This window comes from Anopheles merus, chromosome 2R (genome assembly GCF_017562075.2).
Source record: "Anopheles merus strain MAF chromosome 2R, AmerM5.1, whole genome shotgun sequence".
In the NCBI taxonomy this organism is placed as follows: domain Eukaryota; kingdom Metazoa; phylum Arthropoda; class Insecta; order Diptera; family Culicidae; genus Anopheles; species Anopheles merus.
Genome location: NC_054082.1, coordinates 27,388,231 through 27,414,985, shown reverse-complemented (window position 1 = coordinate 27,414,985; position 26,755 = coordinate 27,388,231). Strand labels below are relative to the sequence as shown.

At 43.5% G+C, this 26,755-nt stretch overlaps 2 protein-coding genes across 6 annotated transcripts in view; one reads left to right on the top strand and one right to left on the bottom strand.

Annotated features, from left to right (window-relative positions):
• Positions 1–17,031, top strand: part of LOC121588780 — a 34,734-nt gene extending 17,703 nt beyond the window's left edge. For 3 of the 5 annotated variants that reach the window (XM_041907108.1, XM_041907109.1, XM_041907111.1), the window contains exons 3-5: positions 4,457–4,559; positions 7,886–8,011; positions 12,808–17,031. In XM_041907108.1, the coding sequence (XP_041763042.1) occupies positions 4,461–4,559; positions 7,886–8,011; positions 12,808–13,485 (903 nt within the window). In that variant the 5' untranslated portion in view covers positions 4,457–4,460 and the 3' untranslated portion in view covers positions 13,486–17,031. Of the gene's footprint in view, positions 1–3,071; positions 3,256–4,456; positions 4,560–7,885; positions 8,012–12,807 lie in introns of those variants that run through there. The other 2 variants (XM_041907107.1, XM_041907112.1) reach the window with 2 other exon arrangements.
• A 603-nt stretch (positions 17,032–17,634) lies between these two features.
• LOC121588689 (dynein heavy chain 5, axonemal) overlaps positions 17,635–26,755 on the bottom strand; it is a 24,461-nt gene continuing 15,340 nt past the window's right edge. The window contains exons 11-16 of the mRNA XM_041906926.1: positions 24,021–26,755; positions 23,772–23,928; positions 23,397–23,492; positions 23,174–23,230; positions 18,406–18,538; positions 17,635–18,306 (exon numbers count right to left, since the gene is read on the bottom strand). The exon at positions 24,021–26,755 is cut by the window's right edge and continues 132 nt beyond it. Of these exons, the coding sequence (XP_041762860.1) occupies positions 18,053–18,306; positions 18,406–18,538; positions 23,174–23,230; positions 23,397–23,492; positions 23,772–23,928; positions 24,021–26,755 (3,432 nt within the window). The 3' untranslated portion in view covers positions 17,635–18,052. The remainder of the gene's footprint in view (positions 18,307–18,405; positions 18,539–23,173; positions 23,231–23,396; positions 23,493–23,771; positions 23,929–24,020) is intronic.

Below are 26,755 nucleotides of genomic sequence, written 5' to 3'. Positions count from 1 at the left end.
CTTTACTCCGCATTGTTTACGATAAGTAACACAATAATCATGACAATTTATTTTTACTTTCCCCTTCCCTCGTACATTGCACTTTCCCAGCAGAAAGAGGTTGGAAGGAATCGTTGTTGAGGCAATGTTTGTTTCTGTTTTTTTTCTGATGCTATTTTGCAGTCAAAGTTCGCTGGTGTAGTTTTCCCCCGTGTCCATTTACCACGCCGTTACCGTACTATGAATGGAAACGATCATGTTTGCTACCGTGTGGTACTGTTTCTCTTCCGGAAGTGAGCAATTTAGGACGTTTGCAGTGTCGTCGTTGCTCCATACGTTCGCCCATTCTCGCTTGTCTACAAAGGCGTGCCAGTGTTTTTTTTACTCATGCCGAGGAATTCAGTTGCAAAATTGATAGAAAAAAAAACTGTTGAAAAGTTGTTGATGTTTTGTAATAACACATGAAATTTTTTTAGCAGAACAGCGGTATAGAAAATATAATTCAAAGCTAGTTCATGGAACTGTTGACGTACTACTGAATCTAAGAATATCTTTCTTCGAATTATTTTAAGACTTAAAATGTTACTTTTGTCTTAATACTTTTACAAACCGATTACTATCCGACTGATGCAACATGTTTCTCTCGTAGAACACGAACACTTCCGAAGCGCTACGATTCCTACTTTATTTGGCGTCTTTATCGCTACCCAGAATTGGATTAAAGAAGACTCAAATTGATGATCGATATAGTAGCGAACCGAATTTGTAATTTCAATATCCTAAACATTGCCACCGGAAGCACTATTTCCGTCGCGAAACAATTTCCGACCAATTAAGAGTAAGTGGAGTATGGGTATAAGTTTCCACTGTATTTGATTCCTGTGATATTGACTAGCGAAAGTGATTTAATAAAGAATATTAAGGTGAATGAGCAATGTTTAAATGAGCAGTATATTTCAGCTATTTTTTTAGAAATATTCGAAAAATCATGTTAAAGGGAGTTGACATATAATGTAAAGGAAAAGAAAATGAAAAAATCTTCATAATTGCTCTATAGCATAAATATGTTGCTCACTGAGTGCTCAACTCCGAACTGCGTAAAGCGTATTGATTCTGCTTTCAAATGCATCTAAACCCAGACTGAATTGCGCTGTGGTATCCTTCCGAAACCGCTTGGTAACAATTTTCATCACCGAGTGACCTAAAATAGTTTCCAATTCTTCGTAACCGATCCCTGCATTACTTCCAATGGTTAACCTAGAAGAAACTTATCTGGGTCTGTTTAGTTTTTGTTTTGTTTTGTGCACCAAATGGTAGCAACCAATAAACCTACACGCAATGAACAGTTTTCTCTACCACAAAGCGCCTGGCTGAAGATGCCAGTGGAGAAAATAGGTTGTACTGTTTTTCGTTTAAGGATAAGTTTCCAAATTACTTTACCACTTTTCCAAGGAAATCGAATACCGAAGGGCAGTGTAGCACAGATTCACTATTGATCGCTATGGTTCAATCTACACTGATGCAAGGACTATTTTAGCGGGGAAAAGCACAGTAAGAGAATGGTGTCAGCAAGCTTTTGTAAAAACCGTAAATCCGCATCACCGTGCATGCAGCTGCAAATTGCACCAATGCAACTGTCGTTGAGCTTAAATTGTACATTATGGTAGTGTAGGTCAATAAGGTTTTTTGCTATCGTTCGACATAATGCCACTATCATACGCTAGTCTACTTAGCGTTATGTTGCTGTCGAACAGAACATGAACCCGTAATGCTCATTGATTGCAAATGGAACATAATGTAGGCAATTGCTTTGATATTACAAAAAAGCAACAAAAAAGGGCTTGTGAAATAGTCCATCAATAAATCAATTTGCACCTAAAGATCAAAATAGTTTCGACACGAGATAAACACATCTGGTGCAGTGGTGCTGGATCCTCGACCGATCGAACCACCGCTTGGTATTGTATCGAACTTTTTTCAGCTACCCTCGCTCCTCAGCCTGACTGCATATAGACTGGACGGCGTGTACACTTTTGCAATTTACACCTCAGCTGGTCCGTGTTGTCCACCGGATCGATCCATCAATGGGATCAGCAACATGGGTCGTTGGGGGCGACAAAATAATGCCAACCAACGGTGCCAACATTGACGCACAAGGAAACTCATGGTGATCGTACTGGTGGCGATACTACTACTTTGGTTAGGTTTTGTTTTTCAATTCCAGTCTCATTTGTTGGCGCAAAGCTGCTTAACATTTTATATTAATTTTCTGTCTAGTGTAGTGTCTTGTGGTGTACTAAAAACTTTACCTTATGTCACGGTGGCTTTCACTAGCTTTCATGGACTGGTTAAAAAAAACGCACATTTGTATGGATGCTTTTAATTCTTTTGAATATAAACCATCTGTTACGTGAACAATTTTGGGCGAAATTTTTTGTTTCGTTTATTGGATGGTTGCCGAAACGTTTCTACCTTTTTGATGATATTTTAGTGTACGCATAGCATTCATTGGCAATTAGGATTAAAATGTTGGTAAAATACTATCATAATACTTTACTGTTGATGATTAAATTCTCTCTCAACAGTCTTGCAGTAAAAATATTTCAATTGAAATGATTTTGAAACTGGTTCATATTTTTTATATTTTTTAAAGATATAATTTAGCTTAAAATACAGAAACACACCGGCCACGAATATAATGATTAAGTCTAACAACTTCTTTACCTGTCGCATTTAGGCCGTAAAAGTTTAGATATCAATTAATCTAAAAATATCCTGTCATAGGAAACCGTAAGGACACAACTTTTAACACCATAAAAAGAGGTGAGAAAGTACCAAAAATACAACACACATCCATTCTTCCCCGCCTAGTCGTTCGAATGGGAGACACCTGTGCTTCGCGCGGCATACGCTGTGCTCCGTTGGTGCTGTTTTTCTCCTTCCCCAGCGGGACACATGATGTTTATAGCTCACGCAAATATTATTCATCGAAAGGCAAGCAAACCTCCATTCCCTCCTCAGCTCAACAGCCTTCTTCAATTATCGGTGAAGGTAGACGGGGGGACAATTCACCAAACGGGGCTATCACCTGGGCACAGTATTTAAAGAAGGTGTTTTCCGCACTGCTGTCGGTTAGTTTGGTTGGCGAGTGGCAACGATGAAGATCCACAGGTAGTGCTAGTGTGTTGTAAACTTTTAACCCCTTTGTGTTTTGCTTCTGGTGGCTTAGTGTCAGTTAGTGTTAGTTTCGTACCAAAAAAAAAAACATCCCGTAAAGTAAGTGAATAAAAGCAACAAAACGTAAGAGCTAGTGCGACATGCGTCTAAACAAATTTGGTGTTTTCAAATTGTTTTTCATAATTGTAGCTGTTTCCTTTACCAAAGTGAAATGAATAATGATACAACCGTGGTTCACCTTTTCGGTAGGATTAACATCCACCTTTCTGCCTTCCCTTTCGCGGTAAAGGTCAGTTTGAGTTGAAAAATGGTGACATGCAATTTTAATGAAGGCGCCCATCATCATGGCGCTAGAAGCCGTGCGTGTACGTGTGCGTGTGTTGATTGATTGCTTTAGCTTCTGGACACAACTTCCTGAACCGTGCACGCCGTGCCATCAGGTCTGGTGAGTTTGATCTCACTAGCAGCACACAGGGAATAGAAAGTAATGCCAAAAGCAATATCGATTATAGTACGTTGCGCCTGGTATGGTAACGTTTAAATCACATTAAGCAAATTACGGCCGCTTCCGGGTAGCGCGAATGGAGCACCGTCAACCCGTTTTAGCCCAACATTGTTCTCATGTGAACATGAAAATTGAAATTGTTTGCCTTTCTTTTACACCGGCCGAGGTTGAATTATTAATCGAACAAACATGTACGTTTGTGACATGCGTTGTTCTGATGTGTGGGCTTAATGCAAATAGAGAAATATCAATTCATCTGCAAATACAATTTCAAACCGCATAATTTAACATTTCATAATCATTTTCAATATTTACTGCTTTTATTCCCGAATAATCTGTAGCAGCAGAAAAAATATTCATTGGAAATTCTCTATTTGCTTTCGGGCCAGAAAGCACTTCTCACCCATAACGATATTAATAGCATATCAATAACACTCCACCCAACCCAATCAAACGCCAGTATCAAAAGCATGAAAAATACATTCCAATCGAAGGTTGATTATTGTTGACCAGTCGCTTATTAGGTGGCAATCATCATCATCACCACCACCACCGCCCGCCCCAAAACATGGACCCAAGGACGGTGCAAAGGTTTCTCTTGTAATTTAACTCCACCGACTATATTTGTATCGTTCGAATACCAAATATTTAATTGAATCTTTTCATTTTTCGGCCATTCAATGAGGGATACCATTTCGGCCAAGGTTTCACCCTTCCCCTCCATTTCACTGCCAGACGAACGGTGGCTGAGCTAATTTTCACACTTTCATTTCATTTGTCCATTTGTATTCGCAGCAAAATGAAGGCGACCCTATGGCTCTGGACGGCGGTGATGGCGTTGCTGTGCGTAAGCCTGCAGGTGTCCGCCCTACCGTACAGTGACAGCCGCGTTGTACAGGTAAGTTTGTCAAAACTGCTGACGACAGTTCGAATTTATTTATGTTCATGAAATACGAAGGAGTAAGATATCTCCTGTTTTTTTGATGATCACACCAGTTGATAAAATAATCTGTAAAAATCTTCGAAATCTCCTGTAAAATAAATTGCAAAATTTGGCATCAAATAATGTATTGACAGCTGTTCTTGAAATTCATTTGAAAATTGGAAAGGTTGTTTGCACTACTTAAGCGGGTATTAAAATATGTATTACATGATCCAAATATCCTATCTCAACGTTTACATTTAAAATATTATTTTTGTGATGTAACTAACGCCTTAAACTTAACGGAAATCAAACTAAGACGATACAACACTTACTAATACTTTCGGGTAGGAACGATCAAAACCTCTCTGCCTCGTTGAATCATCGTCTTGGCAACATCAATCACTCACCATGTTCTAAGAAACAATGTTCGTATTTGCAGTTTAAACTTGTACCATCCATCCGGCAATATTTCCTTTAGCCCTGGGGAGCGAGTTTCCCAGCTGACGGATGTATTTGCTTCTGTAGACTTCCCGTAGTGTATCTGCTGCCTGCGCTCGGGAAATCTGTCACCCAAGCAATCAGTCACAGCAATGTCTGTTGTCTGTTGTGTGGTTTCTTTTTATCTTGCTGCCACCGCCCAAGGTGTGAACGGGCGAAAACGAGTGAAATGACAGTAGTTAATTAGTGAGCCTGTCACACAATGCGGCTGGATGCGGCACAAAACGAATAGCGACAAAACAACATTTAAACCGATTAGAACTAGCGCACGCCTGTTGCTGAGTGAAGCGACCACTAAAGGATAAAAAAATGGATTTAAATTAATTCACACTCATATGCACAGCTGAATGGTTGTTACTGTTTTGTCTATTTTTCAACGACCACACACTCAACCGTTGGTTTGCTGAGTAGGAAATGCGCAAATACGTTCCACTGAATGGGTTTTGTTTCTGTCAAAACGCTGGCCCTGCCTCACTTCAGCATGAGTGGTTTCACATCTCTTAGCGATAACCGTAGGCAACCAAGCACAACCGGTGGGCAGAAAAATGTTCACTTACAGGCACAACGGTTTCTAGTGTATTTGCAAAAACGGGGAGAAATCGTTCCCACTCCCAGCCTGTCAGTATTAGCGGTCGATGCATAGCAATCGACGCCGGGAAAGCCCAATACTACCCCGGTCCATGGTTGTGTTTATTAGCTTTTTTGAAATATTTACCCACCGCCTGAAATCGATTGACATTTCGGTGAGCAAATATGTCAGCGGGCTGGGCTGACCGTTTGACAGTGCACCGTGGAAGTTTCACGGCCGTTCGCAGATGAGTGAGGTAACAAACACACGCTGTTTTTCAATTGCAATAGGTCAGCTCGCCGATGCGTGTCTGTGCCGTGTGAGTGCAACTGGTTGATGCAGACATTATAAAAAAAAACGAAAATGGTAAACATCATTAATGGAGTTATTCAATTCATGTTCTTTTTTTTATAAATAAAAAAATATTATTAATGTTTCAAACGATTGATTCAATCGAATTATAACCAATTTGAAAACAACCAAGCCTTTCCATTACACCAAAACAGCATGCAAGTTGACAGTGTTTAAATGGAAACCGTCCCAGAATATTCAGCTAATGTCTAATTTCCCCTGGCTACTGTGTATGTCCCCCCGAGACAGATCCCTTACCACGCGTTACCTACGCTTTCCATGGTGGCAAGTTTGAAACAATAGTGCAGCCACCACGCAACTTTACCCGTCCCTGTGTCCTGGCTTTAGCTAGAAATGGTCGACCCGCACTTAAACGGAACCACTCCTTGGCTGCAACGGACAGTGTTTATGTGATTTATTCAACCGGTTGTCCTCGAGCAACCGAAGTGCTTTGGGAAATTGTACCATTTCCACTGTATCCTTGTGCAGGCTGACTTTCCCCTTTCATGCGCTCGCACTACCTTTGCCCGCCAGCCAGGAACGGTTTAATAGAAATGGTTACAACTGCATCCCAACTGCATGCAGGGGAACCGTTCGTCTCACTGAGCGCTTTCATCCTTTATCAGGCAAAGGGTAGACGAACCACTTCTTGCAGATGGGGGGAGAAAAGCATGGAGGGCGATTGCTGGGTGACCCGCATCGCTTCGCAAGTAGACATTTTCCCGTAACTGATGACAAGCACGTGTTGCGGAACGATTGTGCGGGCTTTTCCAATGGTTTCACACAGTACACGCCCGGCCCTTGGCAGCCAATTGTCTCCGCTGGAAAAGGATACTTAGTGGCGGTACGTTTAGCGATAAAATTAATTTTATGATACAACCACTTGGCGTATGTATGATGGATGGAACGATGATGAGTGATTTCTAGGTGTTTTCAAGTGTGCTTGAAGGAATGCTCATAGTCGTTGTGGAAAATGTGGTAACATTCTTGGAAAGACTATCTTTAGGTTTGAAAAAGGCCAAACCTATACCATTTAATTATGCTTGCGAAGTGCGGATTTTGTATGTTTTACTGAATGATTTTGCTTTAAAATTTAAAGCTGTAAATTTGTTGATGGTTGATCATATTTATCAATAACAGAAATAAAGCACATTATATTGCATACCAATAGGCACTTACTAAGGACGAAGGAAAGAAATAACTTCCGAAAAGAGTAAAGCTTATTACGAAATGGAACATTGTATGCTTTCCTATGTTAAACCTATACAAGCTTTTGAGACTTATTCAGTACCAAGCAACCGAATAGACAGTTCTTCAGGTGAGGATGGTCGGTCCATATGAGGCTTGAACCCATGAGGGGCATGTTATTCAGTCGTACGAGCTGACGACTGCACTACGGGACCGACGACTGTACCCGGGACCCTTTTCCATTGGTCAGGACATTTAACTTTCTTCTCCTTTACGACCTACGGAGACATTCTATACATACATAGGAGTACTAGTCTCAGCATGTCCTTTTAATAAAAAATAAAGCATGATTAAATTTTGTTTAAAAACTGTGTAATCAATAAAATATAAATTTTTCATCACGAGCTGAATGTTCGAAGAGTAGCTGTCGAAACTGAACAAATATACAGCCAAAAATAAACTGCCACACTTATGACTTAATTATCATATAAACCAAACCCCGCTTATAAGATAATGAGGCAATACAGATAGGCCAAATCACAGCAACGATTTTGTTTCCATTCGCCCGTTCAAACGGGCAAGAATATGACACCGTGTTAATGACCTTCTTTTTCCCCTCCTCCATCATTTTATGCTCACCCTCCTGGCACGCGGCCTACCCAACCGATGACCAACCGACGCTCCAACACGGCAGGAAAACAGTCTACTTTCGCTGAAAAGGACGAAACCGTCGCTGTCGATCGTTAACCCGCTGGATGTGCTACGGCAGCGAATCATCCTCGAGATGGCTCGAAGACAGATGCGCGAAAACACTAGACAGGTAAGAATATTACTACGGCATTATTACATCGATGAACGTTTTTATTGTGCCAACGGAAGGCAAAAAGCGCAATAAAGAAAGAAATGGCCCGCGTGGGTAGTGATCAGCTCACTCCAGATGATACAGTCATTGTAGCACGTTTGGCGGTCACCATCACCGCAGCCTGCAACATTATCGTTGATGTCATTATTATACCAAACCACATATCGTGGGATTGCTTACCTTATACGCCAATGCTATAATCGTGTTGCTGTTCTTATTGAGGTTTGTTTACCTGTAGTAGTAGTTTGGCCCAGTCTCTCCCACCCAAGAATATGACAGTAATCCATAAAGAGGCGCCTTTCTATCGATGACGAAAGGACTCTTGCTCTCCTTGCACAAGTATTCCTCTTAAACCCCAAATCCCCGCTTCGCGTGGGTTTTATTCAACAAGTGGCAATGGCTATCCGTTCCGGGCAACTTTTAGCAGAAACAACCCCGAAAGCAAACAGAACTGTTTCGGGTGGATAGCTACCATCGCGCAGCTAGCCGTCAACACGGCCGTTGTAATCTCTTCGTTTTATCAGACAACCGTTTCGATTCGGTCGATTCTTACGTCGAACGGCCCCATGTTACTGTTCCCCCAAAACATTCATACAGGAAAAGGTAACATCATGATTTACACTGTACGATATGCTGTTTTTTTTCTTCGAGGCCACCTGATTGTAGTGTTTGCTTGTTTACCTGTGCCTGGACGTGCTGTGCGGGCAGCCGTGCAAAATGTTACAGTTCATTTATACATTTCATTCAGAAACGGAAAAAAAACATAGCACATTAACACGTTTTACCGTAACGAGGTTTGCTATTGGCGGAGATAAGTTGTATGTTGCAAGTGCTCCTTAGGCGTCGGACGATTATGAGTGGGCGGGGGGGGGGGGGACCATTTAAACCACCCAACCAGCTAAAGCAACACATTCAGAACTGCTTCGGGTTGAATCCCATACTGTTGCTTGACCGTTTGATTGCATATTTGATTACCAAACCGAAAGAGCGGTACCTTCGCCGTTTAGCGTGCTGAATTGGGAAAAGCTAATTTTGGTAACGTTCTAGGTGGGGATTCGTATCCCTTTCCTTCTACCATCACATAGCTTTGATGCAACTATATCCTTACCATCACGGTTAGTAGTACGTGCTTCGTTAACGAATGGGAAGGAAGCATCAAAATTGCTTTATGATTTACGACATGTTGTTTTAGTAGTAGTAGTAGTCGGTGCCTTTGGCAAAGCAGAACAACGATGTATAAACTAAACTATGCACTTTACATGTACAAATGCAAACAAAATTCAACATTTTATAATTAGATGAGAACATTTTTTATCATTATATCTATATTTATAGAGGTTAGAGAACATGAAATTTATATTTTTTTATGTTTAAGTAAGTTAATTTAAATAACTTGCCAACGATGTAGGAGCATGTATTTCTCTAGACACCATTAACATTACCAGCAATGCAACTTTTCCGAATGGGAAAACTTCATCTTTTGGAGCTCAGAAACACGTGACTGCTGCTTAACACGCTATATTGTGCTTGCGTCAGACTGCAACATTTTCCCTAAAATCGATTCTGCACTTTGCATTAACCGAAACTTTGAATGGAAAGCTTTTTATCTGCCTAATTTTGACACCGCATGTGCTTGACAAAATCCATTCCATGGCTTTAAAATCAGTATACAACAGCTCTCGTTGCTCGAATCGATTAGTTTCTGATATGGAAATTTAGTTTGTTAGCTTTTCAAACATAAACAAATTGTTTGTTTTTGATGAGTTGGTTCTATCGGATAGCAAAAAAAAAAACGTATAAAACAAGATGTTTCATCGCGGATGGAACATTGTTATGAGTATCTTATAACCAAAATCTTCCATTTATTCTTTCGGTGATGTTTTTTATTGCAACAGGATGTGTGGAGATTTTCAAGTGTTTGCTTTTTTGTCGAAAGCAAATTGGATTCCGTCCCATATCACTTCAAGGATACTTGCCTGCTTCCATCACGCGTCAAAGCATCAAAGGAAGAAGCCCCTGTTATCCTTGTCTCACTTACAGCCGATTGTAGCAATACGTTCGAGAAAAAAGAAACAAACAAACATTCGTCACCAAAGCGCATCAGCTGACGTTAAACGATTTGAGACAACACACGCGTCAAACAGCTACACGAGCCGTGTTCAGATCCAACACTACCATTAAACTGTTTGTGTTCCGATTCGGATTTGGTCTTCTTGCTCATGGGTGACTTGCTTCACTCGTTTGGCGGCTCGAACGTGTGAAATCGTCTTCTGTACGGAGCGCAATGACGCGCTTACTTCAATTGGCCTCGCCGAAATTAAAACATACATTTCTTTTGATTTTACATCTTTGGGAGAGGGAAAGGAAGCAAACGAAAGGTCATAGGTTTCCCCAATGCTTTGGCCAAAATAGAAGTGTGATCGGAGAAAATTGTACATTTTAGCACACACTGAATTTAAAACATAGCGCTGTAGGTCCTGGTCACCATAAATACACACACACATCTGGTAGCTTATTCGTCGTTCGTTCGTTGGTTCGTTTACGCACGCAAATATCCCATCAAACTGTAATGATCCCAATTTGCAGCGCTAGCGAGCTTGCTCTGTTGCCTACTGAACTGAACCGCACGTCAGTGGCACGTCGCGGTTCGGCTGGATGAAATGTATATACGGTACGTGTGAGGTCTCGGGGTAGTGGGCGTGCATCATTACCAGCAGCAGAAAAAAAGTGGCGGCGGAAATGTAAATTGTTATTTTGGTGAAATTTGACACGATTTCGATTTGATGGCAATGTCGCTCTTCGGAGCAATGGTTGTTGTTGCGCTGTGGCTGTGTACAACGACGCTAAGGAATGTTTCGTTTTTAGACAAGGTGTACAAAAAAGGGAGCGAAACCCATACGAATTTGATAGCAGATTGTAACATTAGTACATTAACATTGATTAACAAGAGGATTAGGCAAAAGCAAAGATTTTGACATTGAGCAAGAAATTTATGAATTATCTAAAATTAGAACATTCCCTAGAGTGAAGATCCAAATTTGGCAAATAGAACCTTTCTTACGCCAATTAATGGGCCAAGAAAAGTGTACGTTTATCGAGGGAAGGGTAAAATAAGTATGAATACGTGTGCAGAAAAGCTGAGATAATATGGTTATTTATTTTTTTAGGTGTCGGATAGGATTTTTTATACAACTAAGTTATAATAAGTTATAAGTTATTTATTAATTAAAGTTAATAAATATTAATTAAAATTAAAATTCAATTTATATGATTTAGTCTCTTTTCAGTCATAGTGTTTATTACGTTTAGTTTTAATTTAAAATAATTAAAACGTAAAAGGTCGCACGGCCCGTATACTATTTAACCAATTTGAGGATTGAGAACCAATGGAGGAAATAAATTAACTCAATACGCAATACATTTTATTTTAGCATATTCAAAGATAAAAATGTGAACAGAAAAATTAAAACTTTGTGAACATTATTATTTATCCCACAAACAAATGACCTTTAGATGGTAGGACTTTAATGCTCTCATTGACAATTTGTTTTATAATTATTAACTGAACAATGTAAGTACTTAGTTTATCCAAGTACCATTATTCAGTCCAAGTTTAACCATTATTCAGTCAATAATTATAAACAAATCAATATTTAATAATTGAAGATCAACATAGGACAGGTGTCAAGAGAATAGCCTCAGCCTCGGATGTCTAATGTCGCTGTCAGTTTTTCATATGATCAAAAATAACGCAGGTTAATGTAGCCACCGATCAATGTTTCTCGGTTGTTTCACCTACATAAACAAGCTGTATCGTCCAATTTTCATTTGAAAATAGGATTAAAACCATAATGAACGAGCTTATTATTATCAGACCACATAAACCAATATAGATCTTTGTACCAACAACCAAATTTTTCGCTTTATCACTGCTGAAGAATAATTTCTGCTCTAAAAAAACGATATTGTCTGCCACACTTCCTGAGCGCCTCAATACCCGCTGTACATACGCTATCTTTAAGCTTTGTTTTGCATTAATACCGCTGCAGCTGTACACATTTGAAACAAGGCGCACCTAGCAAGACGCTGGTAAATGGAAAATCTCTCTCCTGGCAATTCTGGCTTGTGGAACCACCGGCATGAATTGGCTGACTTAATCAACCACGGCTAATGATGATGCCGACCGGAAATGATATTTTCCCATTTCCTTCCTTCCTTCTTTTCTCCAGCCACATCCTTTCATGTTTCGTCTACCATGATCACCGTGAACAGCAATGAAATTATTCCGCGTGGAATTGGCTCGTGTCAGGAAATGGAGTAAAAATCTCAGTTCTTCGGTACACCGGAGTCGACACCGGCTTGTGAACTACCTCGAACACGGGAAAACAATCGAGCGAGATAAAGAGGAAATGATGGGAAAAAAGCACACAGTATATTAACAAGCAGATGAATGCAAGTTGGTCGTGCTGCATAAAATTATCCCCAGAATTGTCCCCGGCAATAGAGGTTATTCCGGAAACAAGGGAGGGGAGCTGTCATGAAACTGTTTGGCATTCATTTTCGTGTTTTAAAAAGTGATGAACTGCTCGGTGTCCGTCGCTATAGAGAGAGGCTGCAAATGGCTTCTTTTTTTCATTGAAACGTAGCAGTAAAGGATAGCTTTTGAAAAAAGGCACTTTAATGATTGAATGTTGATTATCATCAAATTTATATTGCATTCAAATGATTGTTTTCCATGGTTATTCCACTTCCAGGTTGAGCTGAACAAGGCACTGCTGAGGGAAATCGGTAAGCGAAGTAGCAACCTGTACGACGGTTCCGAATACCCACCGGACTACACCTACTACGACCGCAAGCTGTACAATCAGCACGTCCAACCAATGGCCGACCGCGGCAGTCCCGCCGAGGATGAGCTGGAAGCGGTCGTCGAGAGCCTGCTGCGCAACCAAGGACTGACCGCAAGGGACGGCAATTACGCCGGCAAGCTTCAGCGAACACGCTTCATCAATGGTCGACCAATGCCCGCCGCCGCCGCCGCCGCCAGTCTTCATGGAATGGCGAGCAACCCGATGGCTCAGCACGACCAGCCCCAGCAGCTAAGCAGCCTTTTCAGCAACGAGGAAGAACGGGAAGATCTCAAGACAAAGGATCAAGCTCTCAGGCAATCGCTCTCGGTGGGCCAGGACCTAGACCAGACGAACGGTGGCAACGGTGAGGAGGACGAGGATCAGGACGGGCACCAAGCAGCACGGGTCGGTGGTACCGGTACCGGTGTATTGAAGCCCATGCAGGACGCAGACAACCTGCTGGAGCAGCCCAACCAACCATCCGTGTCATCGCTGTCGTCGTCGGCGTCGAGTGATCGAAACAGTGGCACCGAGTTTGGACCACGGTACGTCTACGGTATGTACAAGAACCGATACGCCAACTAAATCTCCGATGCACACGCGCACACAGTATCGACAACCCACACGACCACATGACGCCACTCTACAGGAACGGTTCTGGAAACAAGCACCTATCTGCGTAACGTAACGTTTGACCCAACAGGTACACTGTATATCCTAATTGCCAAAACAGAGGAATAAGAGGAAGAAGAAGAAAAAGGAGAAGTGCAAAAAAAAACACTAACAAAAAAGAAATACAAATTCAAAAGAAAGGATAGGCTCAACACAGCGACAAGTTCGTAGGTCGCTCGCTTTTATTCAATGGACTAATAAAGACACAAAAGAATATTACTACAAACCAACCAGAACAACAACAAAAAACAAACATACACAGCTACATTGAAACCCTTTTACACTAGCGAGAAAAAAAAGAACAAAATCCCTTCTATTTACACACATTTAGATACTCTTAATAGGGAGCTGGTATTTCATAGGACGGTCCTACCGCATGGAAAGAAAATCGCACGAATTAAATCAATAATCCTTGGCTTAATTTGCATAGAAAATCTGTCCTCAGAAACACAGTTATCATACGTACTAAAGCGCTTGAACACACTTCAAAACGCTACCAAGCATCCTTCCCTCATTGATAGATAGTCACCGAGCGTGCGCATCAAGGACTTATGACGTTGGCGAAACCTTATCGCTGGTATGGATCGTTTTAACGGACCTCGGGAACTCTTCAAGTTCAAGGAGCGGGAAAAAATTAAGTTCAATTTCACTGATCTTTTGTTTAGTTTTAGCTCCCGCTACTCAGCCAAATGATTTGCGTCTAATAGCCTAATAGCTCACCGTTGTGGTGTTGCTCGATGTTTGTCTGCTTCAAGAAAATGTCACCAAATGTTCACCTACCAACCAAGGTTGCCCCTTTGATCGCGGCTTCAAAAGGCAGCAATAGAGCAGTTAGAGCTGTCTAGCCGATTGTCTGTATGACCCGTAATGTGTCTAGAAATATTGAAGCGTTAAATTACGCGACCCAATATCATACTGCTTCTCGAAAAAGTGCTCCAGGTACATACTTGCTTGCATGAGCTGATACAACGAAAACCCGCACCGAAGGCCGGGATGCACTCTACTCGATGCGTGACACGGCACCATTTGGCAGCCGGGTGATAAGCGTTAGCCCGGTAGACAAAGGCATCCCCAGGATGGGCAAGAAATTGAAGAAACACGCACAGCACAGCCCTTCCTAACCATTCTATTTTTGTTTTGGTAATATTATTTCGTTTATAAAACCATCCCACCGACAAAACGGCACCTTTTCCACATCCGTTTAGTACAAGGCAAGGCAAATGTGTGAACCCCGCGTGTGGATGGTGCGGCATTTCCTCTCTTGCCAAAGAGCCTTATCGCTTTTGTTATGGCAGTTTTTCTCGCATGCTGCTCTCGAGTGTAAGCAAGCATAATGCACTACACCATGAATAAATCCTACCACCGCCGTTGACGCTTTCCACCGTATTGCCGGAGGTCGCCTAATTGTTCATAATTCTTCACATCGCGAAAGTAAGTACTTTTTACGCTGCTGTCTGCTTTCACACTGGAGCCGGGTTGTTTGAATACAGTTTTCGTTTCACGGTCTCCCTCTCGGTGAATATTTTCCCACCGTTTTGGTATGCTCTTTTCGGATGTTTCTTCCGCATTCCATCCACACAAGCGGAGGTGACACTCGAAAGAAGGCAAAAAAAACTGCCCCAAAAGTGCAGCAGGTGGAAAATTGTTACGGAACCCAAAAAAAAGCCCCCTCAGTTTTTCTCAGACAAATGAAAAACGCGAAACGGTTGGCTGTATCGTCACCAGCGTTACACCGGTGGCTGGAATAGGCCGAACATTACTGCTGCTGCTGCTGCTGCTGCTGGGAAGCGATCGTTTCACTTCATACCGACGGGGGAACAAAAACGAAGTAGCGTAGGACTGAAGCGTGATGGTTGGCTTGGCAACCTTGAAGCAAGGCAGAGAGCAGAGGCTGGGAATGCCCACTGTGAGCGTGAAGTATGCGTGCTTTGCCTTCATTTGACAGACTTTATTGATGCTGGGCGCTTTGCACCATTCTTCATATTGTTTTTTGGTTGTTTCTTTTTTTGTCCTTCATTTTGTTTTTATCATTTCTTGAGAGCGTCGGAGAACCGCTAAGGATTAGCTGAGTGGTATTTCGAGAGCATTCGCGCGCACATTAAATCTTGTGGCTGGCAAGACTTTGTGCGGTGTGGAAGCTTCTCTTTGCTAATGCAAGCGCTCAAAGGTTCAAGCACCGGTCAGTGAAAGCACCCGTCATCGCAAACGTCATAAGGCCTTTTTCGTTGCAATGTCCTGATAATCGGTGTGATGTCCCTTAATAGACTGTATGCTAACCACACTAGAACATCTCCATTGGCTTGATGGAAGATTTTTATTTCTTCCATCTGCACTGTATGATTTTCGTACAAACAACATTCTCTTCTGCACCGAAACATGTAAGTATGTTTCTTTAGGATAAAGTTGCAATAATTTTTAAAGAAAAACTTTAAAGAAAAACCACCAAATAAAAGTTTAGTAGAAACAAACTGAAAACAAAACATAGTTCTTCATCCTCAAATTTAGAGCGCTTGATTTTGTAAAGTGTAAACAAACCGCTGACCGCTAAAAAAGCAAACAACGCATGTATAAATAATTTATTGAATAAACAGTAAAAACCAAAACAAAACAAAAAAAAGACCCCATACATAAACTATCTCGCGTAAGGGTCATGGATTTAGCAATGGCAGGAAAGCTTATCTCCAGTAAGCGTCAAGAGGTCCAGAAATGGTTTTTTTTTCTCGTGCACCTGGTCAAGTGGACCGAAGCCGAGGACTACACCGTTTACTGAGGTTCCGCGTAGCGAAACTAGCAAGCCTAATAAGAAGCAGGGAAATGGAAAAAAGCCAATAGAAAGTAAAATAGTGTTGATGGAACGGTAAAGAGAAATCACACGTAGAAAACAAACTGAAAAACAAAACTAAATAATAAACACGGATACGGATAAGAAGAGAGCAAACGGAATGCAGAACATTACTCGTAAGTACGTTAAATCAACGGAGAAGAAGGGAAAGCTTTTCGCGGATTACACCATGCAGGCTGCTGGTGAACGGGGAACGGTGAAGAGGAGTAAAGATTGTTAAATCAAATGCTATACGAATAATCATTGCCGAGACGAAGGGGTGGATGGATCTGTACGCAGGAATAATGGACCGTTTCTTAGTCCGTTATTACGCGGTAACCCGATGAGCTAAGCCCGCTAGATCATAAACATAATGTTACAACATGGAGCAATGCGAAAGGCAAAGCTGGACAACTAACACGAACACTAAGAGGCTCGCCTTTTTTTAAAATCTACCTATCTGCACTGGCATCAAGAAGGGATAAGCCAACGAAACGAATGGAAAGATTACAAAGGATGTGCGCGATGCGTGTGAGTGGAGCAAATGAATGAAGAGCAAACGACACTAAGAAAATACCCGAACATTTCAAAGGCAAAATTTACTGAAAAAAAAACAATACAAATTACGCTACACAAAACGAAACAGCTGATAGAGTGAACCTTTCCTCGAACGCTACTGGCCCTAACACATTCGTGTTGCCAAACCTATTGCGCTATTGTACATATATTCTTGACGTCTTTAAAAACAAAACCATTGATTCGCATTCAAAACTAGCATACCAAGGCGAGCTAATCCCAGCAAACTCAAACCAAGGATTAAAGGGGAGGTGAAAAGCGAACAAAGGAAAGAAGAAACTAAACCATCAAAGCAAAGTTTCCAAATCTCTAAACCAATCTAAACCAAAAACAAATGGTATAAAATAAAGAATTTAATTTCTACAAGCAGCATGTTATTTGGGAAACTAAAAACAAACCAACAGCCGAATTTTGTCGTAAGATTTGTTGTTTTGGAATTATTTCCCTTAAATGGTCAACCTTCTTGAAGCTAAAAACACATCGATGACAATACGAACAAGAGAGCGAATGATGCAGAAAAAGGTAAGTAAAAGGTAATATATATTTAACTATAAAAAAAACAGTAACAAACACTGAGTTGTTATTATAGAATAGAAATACTTACCTTCGCAAATTTTCATTTCTTGTTATTTCTTTAATTATCAATTAAACATGAAATTTGTGCGTTAAAAACAGTTTCTATTTCTATGTGTTTCACTCAACTTTTGTTACTCTGGATAAGATCTCTAAGCTTTACCAAACAACACACTATCTGTGAACTAAACAATTCATCAATATCACCTCAAAGCTGCATTACAATTGCATTTGTATTTTTTAACAGTCTTTTGCTAACACAAAATTTATGTTGTATCATTGGAATATTCAATAAATTTTTGTTTGTTTTTTAATAGAAGGTTGTGGGTTTGAAACAACCCTACCATCCTTGTAGCTAACAATCACCTTGTACCAAACGATGCCCCTTTTTCCTTCAGGAAACTGTGCAGTTCTAAAAATTGGTGACTGTGAAAAACAGTTCGTGCAAATAAGATAAACCACAAAAAGACAATGCCGCCAATTCTCGCTGCCTGCCCACCTTAGTGGGCTTTACTTAATGTCGCACAGCAGCGCAACGCCCCGCAGCGTCCAGTGGCGTGGATTAAAGTCCGTCTCGAAATCGATCGATCCGACGTACTTCTGGTCGGTACGCTGGGGCTTCCGGTAGATCGGACACTCGTACAGCCGCGGATCCTTGCCGGCGGTGGTGTTGATCGCGTAAATGTAAATCACCGGCATCTGTTCGTACAGCACCTTGGGCTTCGATTCGATCAGCTTGCCACTGCGCCGATCCAACGATGCACCTGGGCAGGGAAAGGGGAAAGGTTTTGCGGTAGAGCAACAGGTGGTAATATTTGAAAAGAAAGAGAATAATAATCCAGCAAGACGACGAAGAGGCACACCTTCCAAAAATAAACCATATACGTAGACGCCCTCCTGCGGTGGATCGTGGATGTCTTCCTTGTTGTGGCGCGTAATTTGATTCTGCAGCACCACGGAATCCAGGGCCCAGCCCTTGTGGGCTCGCGTTACCTCCTGTAGATAATGTACGCGGGGAATAAAAATACACAGAATAAAACGAGCAAAATTGTATCATTGCGTAATATGACGGATTTTAGAAGGTTTTCGGACAGGACAGTAAGGACTTGCACGGTAGCGGTAATTGTATTTATCTTCTTCTTCTTTGGCTCAACAACCGATGCCGGTCAAGGCCTACCAACCCACTTGTGGGGTTGGCTTTCAGTGACTTATTGATTTCCCCCCATAGCAGGATAGTCAGTCCTACGTATGGCGGCACGGTCTATTTGGGGCTTGAACCCATGACGGGCATGTTATTAAGTCGTACGAGTTGACGACTGTACCATGAGACCACTGTACCATGAGACCGGCTTAAATTGTATTTATAAATTACCAAAATAAATACCAAAAATAATAGATAGGAATAGCAAATTCAAAAAGATTCACACCCATTTAGCTGCCAAACCGTTGTTTATTTTTGATATTTTGATAATTCCAACAAATCATGGATCAGGGTTGTATCTACATCTTGGATCTTAAGTCCAATTATAAGCTCAGGCTTATCGCATACCACTTCAAATCGTTACTTAGCTGTAGCTTTAAGCTCAAAGCACTCCTAATTTCATTGCTGTTCCAATTAGCCAACCTAACCCACCATAAGCCAGCGGTAAGAAACCATCATCATCATCATCGTCATCATCATCTGTGGTTTCTTAGCTTTGATCTCTCTTTACCTTGTTGTTGAGGAAAAAGCTTAGTAAAAACACTTCATTTTCCTACCACCGGATATCGCACTAGAGCCGCACTCTCTTCCACACACAAAAAAGGCTAACAACCCCCTGTTGCATCGCAGCGGTTAAAATGCTGTAAAAACGATTGAATTTTCCAATCAACCCACTTAAAGCGGTTAGACTAAGAAAGGAAAGGGCTCTTCACTCGGTCTACGAGGTTGTATTGTAAAGCTTCCCCACACACCTGAGCACGCTGCCCGCCAATGAAGACGGTAACTCAATTGGCCACCGAGCTTGCAACGGCTTGCTTGGCCAGAGTGTACCAAAGGGCAGCGCCGGAGTCCGACCACAAGACGTTACGTTCCGGGCACGACAACCGGTCCTTTTGTTTACCGCTCGTTAGTTGTTACATAAATCCGACCAAAACGGTTGCTTAGCAGTCGTGGACCTGCACGTACCTCTACGGTGTAAGGATACATCCAGACCTGGTACGCCACACTCGTACGCCACATCTTTGCTGGCACTCGCTCGACGATTGAAATCCTTCTCGCAACGTGACCTGCGATATCATGCCCTGCCCTCCCGATGGCTGAAGGAAACCCCGCAAAACTCTAACATGCAACTTAAACAAAATGTGTCACTGTTTGGAAAGAGCAGTGAACTGTTTAGCGGGCACAGCGGACCCATTCGCGCGGCAGGACGCTAGAAAGGGAAACTGAATGATTGTTTACAAAGTGTATTCTAAACCGGTCGTTGGTGTTTTAGACTAAAAAAAACAGAATCAGCTTTAAGTTCCCCGAGGAATGATTTACATTGATTTATATCGCTTCGTAAGACATTATTTTCAAGTTATTTTGAGAAAGGTTAGCTTGTATTTACGTGCACTGCTGTATTTTACTTATACCTTTTTCTTAGATTTTCGAATTCACGTTTACAGCTAAATCATCGGCGATGCGATTCTTGCTTTTTGATGTATCACCTTGACAGTGTTAAGCACACCATGGCATGAAACTCATACCACCGAAAGCTCTGCCGTAAATCGTCGCAAGGTGGCGACACAAAACACACACGCGCGTGTATAGTCTTCCTCTTAACTGAACTGTATCAGCTCTACAGAGCCTTGCTTCTGTTCATTCACTCGAGAGGAGTAAGTCCATCATCATCCTCATCATTATCATTATGATTGTAATCGACTCACAGTGTCACTTCGTATCGTCTAGCTCGCTATTCCAACACCCATTGCAAGAGTAAATTACATTTTAAAGTACTCCCAGAGTTTGTGACCCTTCAACCTACCGCACGGTCTTCGTACGTATGCGTGAACACACAAGCGTCCCCATGTCAGCTATTTTCCCCGTCATCGGTAGGAAATAATTAAAATGCAAAACAAATACTTAACCAGCTTAAACTGTGAAGGCTAATACTAATTGCGATGTCACTACGGTTAAGTGAACATTTTCCCATCATCCGGACGGTGGGAAGCACTCTCGCCGCCTGACGACGCACGAAATGAGATGCTAATGATTAAATTAATCCTTCACGATGCACCGTACACGCACCAAACGCACGCTGAGGCCTGTCTGCTGGTGGATGGTGACCGATCCAAAACAGTCCATCACGCTTCCATCGTTCCGACACACTCCGGGGTTTCCCTGGCCCGTTCAAAATGACGTCATAGGTGCAGAACAATAGGCACGTCCGTTTCGGCTAACCCGTGCCGCTCGCTCGTATATCTTACCAGGCGAGGGTTTTATGACACTTTCGTGCCTGTCTTTGCACATTTGCGAAGCTTTCACCTGCTTGCAGAACGGCTACATTGTGTATGGGGACGGGGATAAACGAGGACATTTTCCATAATGTGGTGGTAAAACCCTGTGTTTACTGTGTCGAATATGTATGCTGTAGTATGTAGCTGATAGGGGGCGGTTACTTTAGTATGTCGCATAGAACGCATAGGAAGAGGTAAAGCGAATAATACACTCTGGCTCTTTGTAAAATATGTATCGCTTAGTATGACGCCACAAAGGTAAAAAGACTCCGTTCTAAGACGACGATGGTGTCAGTGTCAAATAGGATTAGTAGAGTATTTAGTATGATGCTAAACATTTTCCAGTAGATTACCGAGACTTATATAGACGAAAAATCTATCAGGTACAGATACTACAATGTGTGGAACATTGTTGCTAAAATTGTCTTTTTGGAAAAAGTTGACAAACCTAAACAGTGGTGGGTATTCAAAATCGGATACTTCCAATTCGGACGCTCTTTCTACCATGAAGAATGTCATTATATTCACCCCGTTATTCCCATATAGAAATATTTGTTTCTTATTTCACATTCCCGTGTAGAAATGTAATAAAAGAAGCCCACTACACAGTTTTTATGACGATTTATAATTTCAGGAAAGTGATATATGGATCGCAGAGTAGGAAGAACGGCTGGACTTCGATGTGAATTTCGTAAAAGTGTCCGATTTTGAATACCCACCACTGTATTGTCGAAATTTTATTTCTGATTTATTTTTATTAAATTTCCGGTCTATAACCATTTAAATTTTTAAAATTCCCATTGAAGTAAGTGAAACATTTCAGCTGCTTTGTTTTCAATAATTATGCGTTACCAATACATTTTTTTTTAAATTAAAATCTGACCCTTTTGACTCTTAACAACGAGCCCAAATATTCTTCATTTTTGACACAACAAAACCGTTGTCGTTCAAGGCCTGTCTGTACAACTAATAGGCTTGCCTTTCAGTGACTTATTGATTAGCCATAGCAGGATAGTCAGTCACGGTCCATGCGGGGCTTGAAACCATGACGGGCATGCTGATAAGGAGTACAAATGGACGACTGTACCACGAGGCTGGCCGAAAAAAATATTACATTTTTTATAAAACTTATCGCACTAGCACAAACATTGTTTTAACAAGAAATTAACAAATTGTAATCGACATCATGATTAATGTTTTCTTATGAATCATGAATCATTCATTGAATGAATGAATATAATTCTAATATCTGATATCTGTTGTCCGAGGAAATTCATAATACAATACCACCCGACTGGTCCTATAGATAGCATATGATTTAACCGACTTTAAAAATATATATGAGTTGCACGACAAACCAAAACCCATAGAAAAAAACAAACTGCCTTGCTGTACAATAGATACCTTAGCTAATACCCCGTCGTGTTTGACTTTTGACAAATGATTCATAGCCAGCCACTGCTCAACCTAAGGAGGTACTCCACAGCTCCGGCTAATGTTAATCCTAAACACGATCATAATAAAGCCCGTGACCGTACCAGTATTGTTACCCGTACGTGAGCGGCATCACTGTTTGCAATCAGGTGTTTATCGATCTGCAGCGCTGAACCCCAGCACCAGCCGGCCAGGGCAATGATGAAGGTTAAGGATGATATTGATGCAAGAGCATCTCACGCCACAGAGCATCACCCTACCCCCGAACGACCCGATGGGAATTGTCGCCGCAGAAGCAATACTAAATTTGTATTCTCGACTTATGATCCCAACCGCGGCTGTACCGTACTTGATGAACACACACTTTCCCAGTTTTACAATTGTGGTAACGACGGTTGAGCGTGTTGTGTATGAAATCGGAAACCAAGCAGGCAGCCGTGCCGATATAGCGGGTGGTTGGTGGGTGCTTTTCTTGCTCATTGTTAACAGACCCGACGAAGGTTTTGCATTTGGGGATGTAAGCAGAAAGGCGGAGCGTTAAGTGTTGCTCAGTAAGCAAAGCCCAGCTGGGTGTCTGCTCTTCTGCGAAGCAGAATGTGTCACATAGTTTGTTTCCACTAATGCACACTACACAACCAACCCACCAAACACTACACCGTTCCACCGTCCCATGAGAAGCAAATAAAAAGGCGCACACACACACACACAGTAACGTCTTACCTGTCGCATTGCGGTTAGGAAACCCTGCTGGTTGAAGAATCCCGTCATCCAGAAAACCTGCAACGAAAGCAAGGAAGACACGGAGAAGGGCACAGGGAAACAGGAGGGGAGAAGGAGAAGGAGGAGGGCAAATCAATGAGCATAAAAAAGGAAAGCCAACATTACTGGTTCCGTATCATTTCCGGTGCGAATGCGGGTGGTAAGCGTTCGCTTCGCACACTACCTTCGGTCGGTCATTGTTAATCCAGGTGCGGAACTGTTGATTCCTTTCCAGCAGCTCCGTGTACCAGAAACCGAGCGTCGTCGACTCCCATGAGATCTGTCACGAGGAGGAGAAGGTAGGTGGTGAGAAGAAAAGAAGCGGAAATTTTATCGAAATTATGTTTGCAGCATAAAAGCGCACTGGAATCATTCTTCATTACGTTTCAAAAGAAGCGCAAGCGGAACCTACACAAACACACTAAGCGAAAGGAGACAGTTGTGGTAGAGAGTTCAAAGCAATATTGAAAGAGATGAGGTTTATCTAAATTGATTATTATTTAAGCATGCAAATAAAATGTAGTTATTGGTACAAAAAACGAGTGAGATACACAATTACCTTCTGCCAACGCTCCGGGATGCGAGCGTCGTACATGGCGTCAAGCGACTGGCGCAGATACTGGCTCATCACGATCGTACCATCGATCGCAAGCTTCAGATCGCACAGATTGTTGTACACCGTGTTGATGACACGCTGCATACGATCGATTTCTTGTCTAATGTTAAAGCAGATGTTAAGGTTATGTGCAACGTATCCCTTTACCTCCACCCATTCCCCCCTCCCCCTCCACTCTCACCCAGCACTTACCGCAGGAAGATGTTCATCGGCAGCAGTGCGCCCATCCGGGTGAGCGATTCCTTCACCTCGAACGCCACGTACTGCGGTGGCAGCTTGCGCAACATATCGCTCGCCAGCTGAAACACGATGCTTTCGCGCGTCTCGCCGCCGCCGCCACCGCCCTCCTTCGGCTGCACGCTCAGGATCGTGTCGAGGATGCCCTTCGCCGTGTTGATCTGGTACGTAATGTCCGCGTTCGGGTGCAGCCCGAACACTTCCGGCGTGTCGGTCGGCGGCAGCTGATTGATGTAGTCGACGTACACCTGGATGTTGCGCGAGATCGGCACCCGGTAGCCCTTGTAAAACTCGAAGCTCGGCGTCAGCAGATGCTCGCTGAACCACACCTGCGTGAAGGTGGTCAGCAGCCGCTTGTCGAAATCGTCCGTCACGCGCCCACCGTACATGACCTCGCCGAGCATGTAGCAGAGCGTCTGCCACGATACTCCCTTCTTGGGGTCCATCTCGTCCAGGTGGTTTTGGATGAACTGTACGCTGGCGGAAAAGTCCGCCTGGTTGAACTCGTACGGTATGTTCCATCCGAGCGGGCCAAACTTGCGCCGCTCCTGAACGACACAGTGCAGGAAGGCAACGGTGTACAGCAACGGTGGCCACTGTGGCGCGGACGTGTAGTCTAGGTAGTCCTGGGTGAAGGCGAGATAGCTGCGCTTCAGGCTCGCCCGTATGCCCTGGGGCGGTTCGTTCGTAAACTTGATCGCCATCTGCAGCAAGCCGATCGGGAACTGGGGGTGCGTTTCGGTCGTCACCCACAGCCGGAACGAGTCGGCCACGTGTTCGGTTTCGATCAGCACGTCAATGATCTCGTTGCAGAAGCTCAGCGAAAGGTGCACGTTTTGCAGCAGCACCCAGCCACCGGACGCCATGCACTCGCCCATCAGCTTGCGCGCGTGGTACTCCTGGCCCTGGCCCATCGAGACCGTCTTCAGCACGATGCCCTTCACCTTGGCCAGGGCGGCGATCTGCGTGGTCGGGTCGGAACCGATCGACAGGATGCAGACGAGCGGGGTGCGCGGTTCCGACTCCGACCAGGTGACCTCCAGGTCGAGGATGTGCATCTCGCCGTACTCCTGACCAAGGGAAACTTCGATGTATCGGCGCGCCTGGGATATCGTCCGGTCCGGACTCCAGGAGCGGATCAATAGAAGCTTCCGAAAGACATCCAGCTCGTGCTCGTAGTCGCACGGTATCACCTCCAGCTCCGGGCGCTCCGTCTCGTACCAGTTCTTCCACTCGCGCTCGTTGTACTCGATCTTCTTCAGGAGGCCCTGGAAAGTCTTGAGCTTGCTGATCTCGACCAGGTTCAGCCACGTGATGTCCAAAATCCATCGGAAAGGCTTCGGGGCGACCCCGTTCAGGTCCAGCGAGGCACCTCCCTTGACGAACGCCATGAACTCATCGTGGCTGATGTTGCCCTTCTGGTAGTCGATCTTGATTGCTAGCATCAGCGTAAACAGCTGCTTGTGCCGCTCGTACAAAGAGCGACTCGTGAAGGCCCACACCTCGTACGTCAGGTACTTCAGTATGATCTGGATGCGTTCCTCCGTGATATTGCTCTTCGTCGACTTCGTGATCGAGTTGTCAAAGATGATTAGAAACTGTTTCAGCGAGTTCTGGTACATCACGTTCACGTTCGACATCTCGACGATCAGGAAGTACAGGATGGAGCCGCGGGCCGCCACCGCCCGGAACTCTTCGCGCGCGATCATGATCTTCTTCTCCGTCACCTCCGATATCTTGAGCTTCTGGTTCACCTCCTCGGCGGTGGTTTTCGTCTCCTGCAGCACCTCGATCAGCGCCTCGTCGTCCACCAGCGAACCCTCGGTCGACGTCAGGCGGCAGAGCAGATTGCCCTCGAGCTCCTTCATGCTGCGCTGGTTCTTCATCACGCTCTCGAACAGCTGGACCCGCTCGGCCTCGAGCTCTGACTTTTCCATCAGTATCACACGCCCTAGCAGCTGGTCCTCCAGGCCGCGCATAGTCACCGTGAAATCGATGATCGATGTCTTGGAGCTGATCTCCGGGCTGAACGGTGGGTTCGGCAACTTCGTGGTGATGTACAGCATAAAGCCGGGCATCACGTCACACTCCTTGTCGCCGACCAGCACCTTTTCGATCGAGCCCGACTTGATAAAGTTCTTCTCCAGCACATTGTCAATCACTGGGTCAAGCTCCATTCCAACGTCCTCAATCAGCAGTGGCCTGCCAAGCGAGAGGCTGTCCTCCAGATGCGTCCGGAAGTACTTGTGGTTTAGGGACGTGATCTGCAGCTCGTTCTGATCCTCCTTCGACTTGATCCACAGCTTGCCCTGCGTCTGTGGATCGATCAGCAACGGGTAGCTGCTGGATTTCGTTACGATCAGTGCGTTCTGCACCGAGAGCTCATCATTCGGTAGGCCCTGCAGGTTCCACTCGGAGATGGTGGCCGAGTCGACGAGCATGTTGATGATGTTCAGGTTCGCCGTAAACGGAATCGTGCGCGTCTTCAAAATTTCCATCCACGTTTTAAACAGCGTGCCGCGGAACTCTTGGTTGTAGGGGCCACAGTATGATAGAAATCCGGTCGCGAGCAGTACATCGCCCACCAGCTTACCGAGCTGGATCTTAAACTCCTTACTCTGCTGCGTCCAGCGAGCCTTTTCACCGCCTAATCCGTTGATTAGCGCCGTGGCTGCGGTCATTTTCCGCAG